At 25.2% G+C, this 14,170-nt stretch overlaps 2 protein-coding genes across 3 annotated transcripts in view; one reads left to right on the top strand and one right to left on the bottom strand.

Annotated features, from left to right (window-relative positions):
• Positions 1–4,565, bottom strand: part of LOC127277426 (uncharacterized protein DDB_G0287625-like) — a 33,559-nt gene extending 28,994 nt beyond the window's left edge. The window contains 1 exon segment of the mRNA XM_051298528.1: positions 4,488–4,565. Coding sequence (XP_051154485.1) covers positions 4,488–4,565 — 78 coding nt within the window.
• LOC127277427 (fat-like cadherin-related tumor suppressor homolog) overlaps positions 1–14,170 on the top strand; it is a 307,324-nt gene that overhangs the window by 4,887 nt on the left and 288,267 nt on the right. The window lies entirely within an intron of this gene.

The raw sequence follows: 14,170 nt of genomic DNA, 5'->3' as shown, positions 1-14,170 counted from the left end.
AATTAATAAAAAATTCTAAAATAGTTCCCAAATATATAAATTTTAAAAATGTTTTTCGCTGCAATTGTAAAAAATAAAAATATCACTAGGATCAAAATTCTTTCAAATTGAAATCAAAATTTCACTACATAAATATTCAAAAAAAAAAAAAATTAGGATTCATTTCGCGTGTCATTGAAACTCCTGATATATAATACACCACATATATGTGTGTTATATTGTGGATTTCGGTGAATCGCTTCGTTTGCAGTTGACTCTCGTGATTCGAAGGTCGCGCACATTGTCTTTTGTTCTTCTTGTTGGGTGCGGATTCCATCGATTCTCGATTCCCAAGGTGCAAGGGATTGCTGTCGCGCGGAAATGCTTCTCCTGTACCTATATATATATATAGAGTTCCACATATTGTTTTGGTTCTACTATATACCTTGGCGTAAAATCGAAATACACACGAGTCATGAAGCCGGAGAGCTTGGAGATTAGTGTCAACAAACTCGTCGAGTTCGTTCACGTCTCTCTTTCTCTCTCTCTCTCTCACTCTCTATTTCTCTCTGCATATGGTTTCTTCCAAGAATACGTCCGTAATGGTCTGGAAGTAAGGATTAGATGAGTCCATAATTCAAGTTGCACTGATTGCCTTGTCTTTTACAGAAGGTTAAGCACAAATTTTCGAAAAATTCAACTCCAGTAAATTTCAACTCTTTAAAAATCTGTAGACTATATGTGTATTTATGTCTTCACTGTTCCTAAAAAAGAAAGGTGTAATTTTCAAAGAGGTAACAATTTTTAAAATTTTGAAAAAAAACCTATAAAGCTATACTGAGAGAAATGGATAGTAAGAATTTGATAGTAAAAAGAAAGATTGTACAAGGTACTATCATTGTGTTACTGACAAGAATCTACTATCAACATTTTACTATCCAAGATGTTACCCAAAGACGTAAAATATGTTAGCTTTTGGATTGTAGTCACTACTATCAAATATTGTAAAAATTAAATGTGAGCGCATGCGCTGATTGTGGACGACTTTGTTAAAAATTTATTAATGTCGTGGAATATGGAATCTTTGATTCCATCTTTTGGTGGTAGTTTTATTATTTTGATTGAATTAGCGAAGACTGAAGTGTGAACAAAGTTTATAACCTCAAAACAATTTTGCGTTGTTTAGACGGTGAAATTGATGAAGAATCGTTTTACTTACTGGACAATGATACAATATCACTCATTATACCAAAACCAGAACCTCGCTTAAAATTTTTTAAAAAATTTCAAGATTACAAAAATCAAGTAAGTTTTTTTTTCGTTTGTATAAATGTACATGTGTTTATTGAAATTTTTTTTTGGAAAAAAACTTTTTCATATTTTTTCTTACTTTTTTTAAACTTAAAAATTAGTAAAATAATACAAATTTAATTGACTCTGTGAAAAAAATATACCGTTTGATAAATATATTTATGTTTAAGCAAGTCCTTTTTATAGACGGAGTGAAAAAATAGACATACTCTTTTTTATGTAAAAAGTTTAAATTCTTATCGAAATGTCTTATTAAAATAAAATGAAATTATTTAAGTTTACAAAAAAAGCGAGGTTAGGTTCGTGTATATTTGCCACTCGAGAACGTTAAGAGATCGTATAAAATTTTTAACATCAAAGATTGTAAATTGTACAATCAAATTTCTATAATCATCTGATAGTAAATACTACAATCTATATCGCTGTCTGTATATTTAGCACTAAATATGGTTGCCCTTAACATCATTATGTTACCCAGTAGCATAAATTTCTCTCCGTGTAGGTTTACAATTGTATAGGCCTCTGTTAATTTACACTGTAAAAAAAGGAGTTGAATTTTAACTCCCTAGGGGAAAGCTATAAAAGTCCCACTCTTTTGGAGTTGAAGCGAAGGGAGTTAATGCTTTACGAGTTAATTTTATGCCTATAGGGAGTTAGTTTTAAGGAGTTAATTTAATTATTAAATCCCTTTTTAAGTTGATTTTTAACTCGAAAAATTTAACTCCCAGTAACGTTAAACCCCTAATTTTTTTACAGTATATTCAATTTTGCAATTCACATTTTTTATTCGAAAGGTCATAAACTACAGGCATAGAAAAAGTTTGCTGTGGCAGCGAACTATTTGTTGTCACATCAAATTACGTTAGCTAATATAGGGACAGCGAACAAATTTGCTGTGGAGTCAAAAAAGTTTGATGTGACGGTAAATTTTCAAAAATTAAGATTGATATTGATTATCACTGTAAACTTTTTTGTTATCATAGCAAAAAATTTAGCTGTGGTTACTAATTTTGATAGATATAATAGCAAACATCAGTTAGCTGTAAGGAATTCTTTTTTTCCGTGCTCTCTAAATCTGAATTAGTAGTTTTCTACTAATGAAAGAGTGCGTATTTGTTTACCAATTGAATTAGTAACAGTTTTGACTAATTTTTAATAAAAAAAAACTACTAATTGCTTGTAGAAAACTATTAATTCATCGAGTAAATCGGCTTACTAATTTTAAATAGTAAAAAAATACAACTTACTCCATGAATTTGTAGTTTTCTACTAGCAATTAGTAGTTTTTTATTAAAAAATTAGTCAAAACTGTTACTAATTCAATTGGTAAACGAACACGCGCTCTTTTATTAGTAGAAAACTACTAATTCATATTTAGAGAGTGTATAAAAAAAAGATTCCAAAATTTTCATCGAAACAAAATTTTGTCAATTTCGAAGTTGAGAAATTGAGTCATATCAGTTTCAATATATTCTCATAAGGCCCCCTCTCCCTCTTATGCTTTTATGACTGGGATTATTTTGCGTTTTGGAAAAGAAGAGACATATATATATATATGTATGTATAGAAATAATGAAATTAGGACAATATTGAAGTCAAGATCAAGTCACATATAGAATGAAATATACGCAATATTATATATATTTCACCCTCGCAGAGACCAACGGGGAATATATATATATATAGGGATATTTATGTATATGGGAGAAAAAATGCCGATTCAGCTCTCGCCCTTTGGATCTTTGACCTTGTGACGTGCTCCCCAAATGCGGGAGGAAAATCGCCTTCTCTACATATACATATTGCATTGGTATAAGGGGGGAAAAACATAAATATAAATGTATCGTATATATGTATATATACATATATATATATATTTTTTTTAAAGGAGGGACGAATCTCCTGCTGGCAATTCACTTTATATAGCATTGAAAAATATATTTTTTTTTGTCAATCCTCAAGATGGTACACTTGATTTTCGCGCAAATATAAAGTCAATTAAGTGTTGATTTAAAAAGTGTTTTATGTCTTAACAAATTTTTCTGAAAATTGATGATTTATTTTTCTTTATAACAAGTTAGGGAAAATTTTTCATTGATTTGATCAAAATTTTGAAATTTAAATTTCAATTCAAAATTATTCAAATTATCTAAATATTAATTGCCTTAAGTTTTAAATTATTCACATTTCAATTTGTCCAAATTTTAATTGATTTAAGTTTAAAATATCAAATTGTACAAAGTTTAATTGACTTAAGTTTGAAATTATTCAAATTTTAAGTGACTTAAGTTTCAAATTATCTAAATTTTAATTGACTTGAGTTTTAAATTATCCAAATTTTAATTGATTTAAGTTTAGGAATATCAAAAATTTCAAATTTGTCCAAATTTTAATTGACTTAAGTTTAAAATTAACCAAATTTTTGAGTGACTCTAGTTTTAAATTATTTAAATTTCAATTTATCCAAATTTTAATTGATTTAAGTTTAAAATAGCCAAATTTGAATTTATCTAAACTGTAATTTAATATAAAGTTAATTAAGTTTAGAATATTGAAAATTTCAATTTGTCAACAGTTTTTATTAACTTAAGTTTGAAACTATCCAAATTTTAAGTGACTCTAATTTTAAATTATCCAAATTTCAATTTGTCCAAAGTTTAATTGACATAAGATTGAAATTATCCAAATTTTAAGTGACTCAAGTTTTAAATTATCTAAATTTTAATTGACTTGAGTTTGAAATTAACCAAATTTTTGAGTGACTCTAATTTTAAATTATCAAAATTTCAATTTATCCAAATTTTAATTGACCCATAAATTTAAAATGATCTATAAATTATATTTGATTTAAGTTTTAAATTATCCAAATTTTAATTTGTCAAAATTTTAATTGATTTAAGTTTCAAATTATCTGTATTTGGGTCACTTCAAGAATTTTTCTTTATAATCTGTCATAGTCAAAAAAGAAAAAAAAAAAAAAAATTGTGAATTGTCGAAGGAGGCTTCCCTTCAAATTCCTTGTGGATCGTTTTACAGTCTCAAGGTTAGATGAAAAAAAAGCAACTTGGGAAAGACTGGTTCCTGACGGAGTCAAACTTGTTTTGCGATAATAGACCGACGGTAATGATTACACTCCAGGAAGAAGAGAAGAGGTAAAGGGCGAAGGGGTGAGAAGGGGGGGGGGGTGAAGAAAGTACGAGAGGGCGGTAAAAGCCTTGAACTGGTGGCGCTGTAATTTCATTTTCAAGGGCTGCGGGCATATCTGGTAGAAGCATTTTTGCAAAAAAAAAAAAAAAAAAAAGTATTTTTACATTATAAATTTTAGTATTCATTTAAGTACACTAAAAGTAGGAATAATCGCAATTCTATTGTTTTGCGATTAATGCTACTCATGAAAAGTAATTTTAAATACTTTTTTTTAAAGTTTTTTAAAAATTTTATATCAAATTTTCACAAAAATGTTGCTTTTATGGAAAAAAATCTTTATCTGGAACAGCGATATTTGTCACTAAAACAACGAAAGTTTTCGCTATTTTAAAGAAACATATACCTATTCCAGATAAATGCCTAAACGAACCTTTAGAATTTAATTTTTAATAATTGCAAAAAGTGTTAAATTTTTTTATTTTAGGTTAAAATTTTCAAAGAAATCTTTTCTCTAAGGTGTAACGTAATACAATTTTTAAAAATGTTAAAATTTAAACCTTAAATTATAAAATTTGTAAAATTTACAAAGAGGTTTTAAATTTATACATTTTTGGTTCGAATTTTTATCGATTTATAACGTAATTACCATTTTTAAAAAAGTTGAAATTTATATTTCAATTTTAAACATTTTTTTAAATTTCAAAAAAAAATGCCCTTTCAAAGGGGGGAACTACTTTTACAACTCATTCTAAACCCCCCCCCCCCCTCTTTTTTTTCTCTACTTTTTCTTTTCAAAGAATCGATTTAAAACTTTGCTAATAAATTTCCTATACATATTTTTAGAATTTTCAAAATTTTCACGTTTTTTTTTTTAAAAAAACTTTCAAACAAAATTTTCAATTCTCCATTTATTCGATTGGCAAATTAAAATATTTCTATTCTAAAGAGTGTATGATATATGTAATATGTGTTTGAAAAAAAAAACAGAAAAAAAATAAATGAAGGAATTCTAAATAAAGTTTTTCTTTGAAAAATAGAAAGAGGAAGTTTAGATTTAGTCTCGAGACAAGTGAATATATAGTGAAGATCGCGTGGTGGTAACGTCGAGAAAAGGCCTTCGCGTCCGTCGCGCATCTAATCGACTCGAAAACGTGCATATAATATCTAGATGAGTTCAATGAACTCCTTCGCTTAATACTTGTTTGATTAATGGACCCGTGACTTTTTTCTTCAAGTGTCGAACTAGGAAGTTGTATAGTAACTTTACAACATCGATCTTCTAAAATTCTAAGGCTTAAATTGAGAGTGTGAGAGAGAGAGATAGAAACTTTTTCTAAGTCAACTATATATGGCATTAACATTAGCACGCAAGCACCGTGAGAATAAAGCAACCAAAATCTAAAAGCATTTCTCTCAAAAATAAAAAAAAAATTGTTACAAAACTAGTTAGGCAAAATTCTGATTGATGTTGAGGAAGTCTAAAGATTTTGTATATATATATATATATATATACATAACTGGAAAATTTATCACTTAATCCGATATAACCAAAATTTAATAGAAATCCCTGATTTTAGCGTAGGGCTCTTTAGAATTTGCCGTCAGATTTTCCATGATTAAGTGGAACAAAGTTCTAACACTGGACTTTGCGCTACGAGCGAGAGAGAGAGACTAAATTTGCAAATTCCATATTCATGTTCTAAAATCTCTCTCTCTCTCTCTCTCTCTCTCTCTCTCTCTCTCTCTCTCTCTCTCTCTCTCTCTCTCTCTCTCTCTCTCTCTCTCTCTCTCTCTCTCTCTCTCTCTCTCTCTCTCTCTCTCTCTCTCTCTCTCTCTCTCTCTCTCTCTCTCTCTCTCTCTCTCTCTCGACTATAGAATTTCTACGGCACTAATACATATATTTTAATTGACATCTGAAATAAAAATTCTTTCTGAAATTTTGGTGGGGGAAAAAAAAATTAAAATTACAAAAAGAGGTTAAAATTTTGAAAAAAGTTTTTTTTTTGCATTACAAAGTACGTGAGAGATGTTTTAAAATTTACTTAGACAAAAATTTAAATATCCATAAATAATTGTCACAGTTGTGTATAAAATTAAAAATGAAAGTTTTGGTTAAAATTGCAACATTTGCAAACACTAGTTTCTAGAATATTTTTTTTTAAACAGACTAATATTTTATGAACTGTTTATTCACAAGTAGAAAAATAATTTAAATGAATTTTGAAATTTAATTTTTTTGCTGGTTACATTTTAGATGGAATGCCCCCTTAATAACATATATAGAACAATTTACCAAAAATTCAAATCAATCAAATGAATTTTATTTTTTGACTGGTTACGTTTTAGATGGAATGTCCCTCTTCTAAAAAATAGAAAAAATAATAATTTTCCAAAGTTTCCAATCAATCCAATAAATTTTAATTTTCTTCTGGTTACGTTTTAGATAAAATGACCCTCCTACCTATAAATTTTTATGCTCAAATTATATTGTAATTTCGCTATTTTATTATTATTATTATTATTATTATTATTATTGTTATTGTTATTGTTATTGTTATTGTTATTCTTATTGTTATTATTATTATTTAATTTAAATTTAATATAAAAAAAACAAAAATGTAAAAATTTTAATGCAGTTGTGTTAACAATATAAATTTCGATTGTTTGTATATACATATATATAGAAATAGCATCTTTCAAGCATTAAAGTTTATTCGTTCAGAAAATATCAAAGGTCATTCGTTCAGAACTTCAAATCCAAAACCAGCGGATGTTCATTGAAACGTGTATGATTTATACATTAAATTCGTGGAATATAAACACAATAATAATAATAATAATAATAATAATAATAATAACATAATCTGAATTTCAAAAATATAAAAATCAAAAAGTGACAATAATAAAAATTAAATAATATAATTTTTTTTTATTGTTAATTATGTTATGTTTTCTATTATTAAATATTATCACTAACGTGTTCCTCTTAAATTAAGAGGATTTGTCTTTTGTATCAATAAATCAAATTTAAGAAAAAATAAAAAATGCAATTGTTAAAAAGGAATCGATAATGAGATTATAAATTGTTTTTTTATTATAAAATCCTCTTAATTTAAGAGGAATAATCTTTTATTATATAAAGCAAAAAAAAAAAAAATTGAAGTCGAAAAGAAAACTGAATTTATTATTCAAATAAATCAATTTTCTAATTAAAGAAAACCAATTTTCTTGTTGAAATTATTCTCAATTCAAGAGGAAAATGTAAAATGAATTTAGAAGCGAAATTTTTCTCTCATTTTGAAAATACAAATAAATGGAAAAGAAAAGAAAACTCAACTCACTTTACTGTTCAAATTGAATATTTGAATCAAAATTAAAATTTTCTTTCATTGTGTATTTTTACAATTTCCTCTTAAACTAAGAGGATATTTTTCTGATAATATGGGTATAAGAAAATGAGAAGTATAATTTAATATAAGCCACTGAAGAAGGAAATTTATGTTTATATCTTTATCTATTAAATATTGTGAATAATGTGTTCCTCTTAAATTAAGAGGATTTGTCTTTTTAATGCTAAATTAAATTTAAAACAACATAAAAAAGGAATTTATTTATTCTCATGAATTATTTGAAATGAATTTTAAAAAATTAACGATCATAAATCTTCTTTTCCTATTACAAAATCCTCTGAATTGTAGAGGAATAGTTTTTAATTTAATAATGTGAAATATTTTAATCAAAAAGAAAAATTAATTCATTTTTAAAATAGATTAATGTCTCAAATTGCAAAAAAAAATCCAACATTATTGGTGAAAATATTCTCAATTTAAGAGGAAAACATGAATTTAGAAGCACAATTTTCCTCTCAATTTAAAAATATACGTTTTTCTTTATACTTAACTATGAATATTTTTCTATCAGGAAACTGATTTTTCAAATTAAAAAAAAACCCCTAACTATCTTGTTGAAAATATTCTCAATTTATCAAGAAAACGTAAAATGAATTTAGATGCATAATTTTCCTCTCAATTGGAAACTATAAATAAATCGAAAAGAAAACTCAATTCATTATTAGAATGAATCATATTCTTGAAATTGAAAAAAAACAAATTTGTACAAAATATTCTCAATTTAAGAGGAAAACGTAATTTTAGAAACACAATATTCCTCTTAATTTGAAAATATTCATTTTTCTTTAATATTTAATTATAAATATTTTTCCATCAAGAAAGTGATTAATAAAAATAAAATATTTTCCTTTCAATATATATATGTGCAATTTTCCTCTCAAATTTAAAGGATATTATTCTGATACCGTATATATATATATATATATATATATATATATATATATATATATATATATATATAAATAAAAGGAAAAGTATAATTTAATATAATATATAATAAGACGCTGAAGAAGAAAATGAAAATTTATGACTTCTAAATGACAGTTGAGAAAATTATTATAAAAAAAGAGAGAATTCTCTTGTATAAAATGTTCAACAAAAAAATTCTAAAATTCTTTAATACCTTTTAAAAGTCTATTGTTTCAATTTTACACGGAAGTACCAATAATAGTAACAGAAGAGAATAATAAACTGAAATTTACAAAAAAAAAAAAAAAAAAAAAAAAAAAAAAAAAAAAAAAAAAAATTGTAAAATTTTATTGCATGTTTTCAAATTTCATAAAAAAATATGATACTTTAGTCTCTGAAATTATAGACACTTGTTTTCCTGGTTTCTTTTTTATACTTCAATAACAAAAATTTTAAAAATATTCCCTTTTCAATTTTGATGACATTTTATTTTAATTTAAAAATTTTTTATTTTTTTATTTTTTTTTTTTTATTTATTTTTTTATTTATTCTTTTTTTATTTATTAATTTATTATTCAATAAAAAAATATGAAAACTACTAATATTCTTCTCTGTTAATATTAAATATAAAAAATCACACAATAAATTTGAAAAATGTTCACCGAAAAAAAAAATTTTTTTTTCTTGAAAATAGAGGAATAGTTCTCTTGCAAAAATCATCTTAAATCAAAAATATTACTCTTAATCGGAGAGTATTTTCCTCTTATTTTAAGAATAATATTTTTAAATAGAGAATATTTCTCTTGAATCAAGAATATATAACTTTTAATCGGAGAGTATTTTCCTCTTATTTGAAGAGGTTTATTCTTAAGTAGAAAATAATCCTTTTAAAATAAGAGGAATCCTTTTACGTGATATTATAGAGATAAATATGCATTATAATAAATGGAATCCTCTTAAATCAAGAATATTTTTTTTTCTGTGTTTATTACATAATTTTACACAAGTCAAATATTTTAAAACATATAAAACAAAATGAAAAAAAAAGATTTTGTAATATCCTTGAAAAATACAGAAAAATTTATAATATATAAGTGTATATATGCGGAAGATTCACCAAAGGAATATCAAATTTTGAAGTCCTTTTTAAGACAAAAAGTATATATATATATAAAAGAGAGACAAGAAAAAGAGTGAAAGAAATAAAGAATGAAATAAAATGATTCAAATGGTGAGAAACATTGCTGAAAGCAAGACATTGCAATGAAAATAAATAAAAAGTAAATAGGTGAAACAGCGGCAAAAGGGAAGGAATGTTATAGTAAAAGTGAAGAATGAACAATGCGTCAAACAAAGTAGGAAAATGGAAACAAAAGTTGAAAAGTGGAAAGTATATATTCAGTAGAATGTAAGAGAGAGAGAGAGAGAGAGAGAGAGAGAGAGAGAGGGGGGGGGAATATAGATCAAATGAAAAAGTAGAAAAAAGTTTTTCCAAAGTACGTAATGTACAAGATTTAAAGTTTTATGAAAGAACAAAAAAAACACAATACAAGCCTTTGGTATATTGCAAGAAGAAAATTAATAAAGAACAATTTCTGCAAAAAAGGTTATTTTACATACAAACAAACACACACACACACACACACATACACACACACAAGACCAAAAACTTTGTTGGTTCTGTTTTTCCAAAAAAAAGAAATTTTTTTCACAATAAAAAAAAGACGTTTCATTTTTTCGAAAAAAAATTTCTATTTAAAAAAAAAAAACTTTTCATTTACAAAGAATAATGTTTTCTTTACAAAAAGCTTTTTATTTTTTCAAAAAAATTAATTAAATTATTAATTATAAATTTATTAATTTTTTTGGAAAATTTAACTTGAAAATCGTAATCAGCGACCCCAAAAACCTCCGAGTAGCAATTTTTAGTCAAATTATGATGAATTTTTGAAAATTTGTCCGCCATATTGGATTCGCCATTTTGAATTTCGAAAAACTAACATCGGATTCGTAATCAGTGACCCCGAAAACCCCCCCAGTAACGAGTTTAAACCGAATTTGACGAATTTAGAAAAAAAAGTCCGTTATATTGGATCCGACATTTTGAATTTTGAAAATCTGACATTGGATTCGTAATCAGCGACCCCAAAAACCCCTGAGTAGCAATTTTTAGTCAAATTGGACCAATTTTTGAAAATTTGGCCTTGATTTTGGATCCGCCGTTTTGAATTTTGAAAATCCAATGTCAGATTCGTAATCAGCGACCCCGAAAACCCCCGAGTAACGAGTTTCAAGCGAATTTGACAAATTTTAGAAAAAAAAGTCCGCCATATTGGATCCGCCATTTTGAATATTGAAAATTCGACTTTAAATTCGTAATCAGTAAACCCCCACCTAAAAAAAAATCCATACATAACCAATGATAATAAAAATTGAATCAATGGAAATAATTTTCAGAAAATAAAAATTTATTTCAATAAAAAAATTTCGTTAATTAGAAAATAGAAACAAAAAAAAAATTGTGTTGAATTATTAAATAAAAATGTGGTTGAATAAAAAATCAGTTGTTTGAAAAATATATTTCAAACCAAAAAATTTATAATTTTAAATCGTAAATACATATACTTTTCAAGTAAAAATTCTACTAAATAAAAATACGCTAGCAAAATTTGGAGAAATACAAATTTTGAATTTGAATACTTAAGTCAATATTCTGATAAATAAAAATTTTTTTACGTAAAATTTTGGCTAAATTTCTGGTTAAATAAAATGTTGTTAAAATGAAAATTTAGTTAAATAAAAAATTTAAATGCAATTTTAGTAAAAAAAAAGAAAAATAATAAAATCAAATTTTATGGAAAATTTTCAAAATGAAAATTTTTGTTTGGTCGAAAATATTAATTTTAGAAAATTTTTTCTTTTACAGGTTAGTAAACTTCTGGAATTTGGAAATACAAATTTTTTTTGGAGAAAGGCATCGCAAGTTTTGGAATTGAGGTTTTGTCACGGTATGCTGATATGGTATATATATATAGTAGTTTTGATAATTATCACATTATGAGATTACAAGAGCGTCAGGTGGTCGATAATTGGCCTATTGTCGGAAACCGTCGCTAAGTGGATAGAGAACGATGCTCGAAACGTAGATATAAGTGCACCTTCGATAATTGCCATAATCCCTTTTCGAGGTTTTTGCGCTTGGAAATCGTTTAAAATTTAAATTAATCTGTACCTATATTTGGAAAAAAAAATTTTTGCAAAAAAAAAAATTGAAATTGAACACGCAATTGTAAAATTCCATGAAGATTTATATATTGCCTTATGTGGTCACGGCATCCGATAAAATGTTATTAAAAAACTATAAAGATTGTAATTTTAATTTTTTACTTGTCAGGAAATAAATGAAAATATATTTGACTTCTCGAATCCACAGTAGAAAATAAAAAAAAAAAAAACAATATATTTATCTCATTATCAAATAAATAAAAAAAAAAATGTTTATTTTGATAAAATTGGATGTCGTAGCACGTGATAATTTTTTTTTTTATTTTGATACAAGAAACAGTCAAAAATCCATAACAAACTTAAAGATAGTCACACGACAAAATTTACTTTTTTTTTTTTGAAAAATTTAAAATCAAAAAATTTTTTTTTTGAAAATTAATTAATTTTGAGGTTATGTTAAGGTTTCCATCCTCCTTAAAAATGAAATTTAAATTAATTAGTTAAATTTTTACCACTGTTGATGAATACGTGAATGAAACATTTTTTTAAAATTTGAAGAAAGAAGAAAAAAAAAGAAATTGTCTTCATTTTAATGAATAGAAGCCGTGTAAAATACTTTCTTAAAAAAGACAGTGCATGCAAAGCACATGAAAATGTATCGAAATATCTCGATGATCTAAATGATCTAAATTAATATTAATTTTATGAAAATAATCTTAAATTATTGTTCCACATATATATTTTGCATAATTTACTTAATTGCAATAAATTTAAACTTGCCAAAGCATTTATTTGTTGTAAATGTTTGCAGCTGTTATGAATCAGAAACGAACATAACCTACATTTACAATGAAATCACCTGATTGGCCCAAGACAAAATAACGCGCACTTTTTTAAAATAATGAAATTTATTAAATTATAATAAAATAATTATAATAAATTAAATTATTATGAAAATAATATTACTTTTGATAACAAAATATTTTCAGTTAAAAAAAAAATTATTTAATAATTATTATTATTTTCAGACAAATTTTACAAATATAAAAAAGATTATTATTTTTCTGTTTGAAACTTTTTTTATATAATTACATATGCCTTTTTGCATTTTGTTAACAATATTATTAAATATTTAATAAAATAATTGTAATAAATTATGAAACATAAATTGAAAATTAAATTGAATAGACAAAGAATGGAAGCAACGGAGACGGACAAAATCCGTCGGAGGCGCTAGTATTGTTAAAAAAAATTTCTTGAAATTTACACAAAATGTTCTTTTGTATATCCATCAAAGGTGTTAAAAAAATTTGTAATCCCCTTACAATACTAAAAAAAATCTGTTCTTTAGATTAAAATTTCAATTTTTCAATGGGATTAAATTAAAACGTTCAAAAATCAAGTAGGTGGGTCGTTTTTCTTAAATTTCAAGGGGTTCTGAAATTTTTACCACTTTCAAAGAATTTATAGGGGAAAATTTTTTTTCCCGAAAATTTGAAGAAAATTTTAAAGTAAATCGTTTTTTTTTTTTAAAAAAAAAGAAGTTGAAGAACATATAAGAAAAGAAATAAAAAAATTGATTATTTAAAAAAAAAAAATTTTTTATAAATTTTATTTAAAAATTTATTTTTTACTATTTATTTATTTTTTATTATTTATTATTATTATTATTATTTTACATATATATTTATTGGCAGTGATTAAAAAATTTCAGGTTTTTCGAGAGAGAGAAAAAAAAGTGCGCCAGGTCCAAAAAGCCCTTTTGTATCGGTTAACGTTCATCGGTTTTGAAAGGAGAATGGGGCATAAATATGCCAGAGTAGGGATTGGCGAATGCACGTGAACAGCTGACACGCTCTGAAAACGAATATCCTAGGTCCTAACCTGTCATAGGCCAGATTATAGTTGAGAATATACTATATGTTGTCCTGCTAACTATAGATTTTAGATAAACTCTCTTTCATTTCACGTGGTTTTTCAGATGAAATTCGTAAATTCTCTCAATCGTGCCGAAAAATTCTATTATATCCCATATATGTTCGACAAGAACACATTTTTTTTTTTTTTTTTTTTTTTTTGAAGTTTTTCTATTCTATTATTTTTTAATTTTTAACAAATTTTTATATTCAACTCAATAATTATTAATTTTTTGCTTTAAATAAATTAATAAAAATTATTATTAATTTTTG

The sequence above is a fragment of the Leptopilina boulardi genome, unplaced genomic scaffold (genome assembly GCF_019393585.1).
Source record: "Leptopilina boulardi isolate dan_hultmark-lab unplaced genomic scaffold, ZJU_Lbou_2.1 LbouV2_167, whole genome shotgun sequence".
Lineage (NCBI taxonomy): Eukaryota > Metazoa > Arthropoda > Insecta > Hymenoptera > Figitidae > Leptopilina > Leptopilina boulardi.
This window is presented reverse-complemented; position numbering and strand designations above follow the sequence as displayed.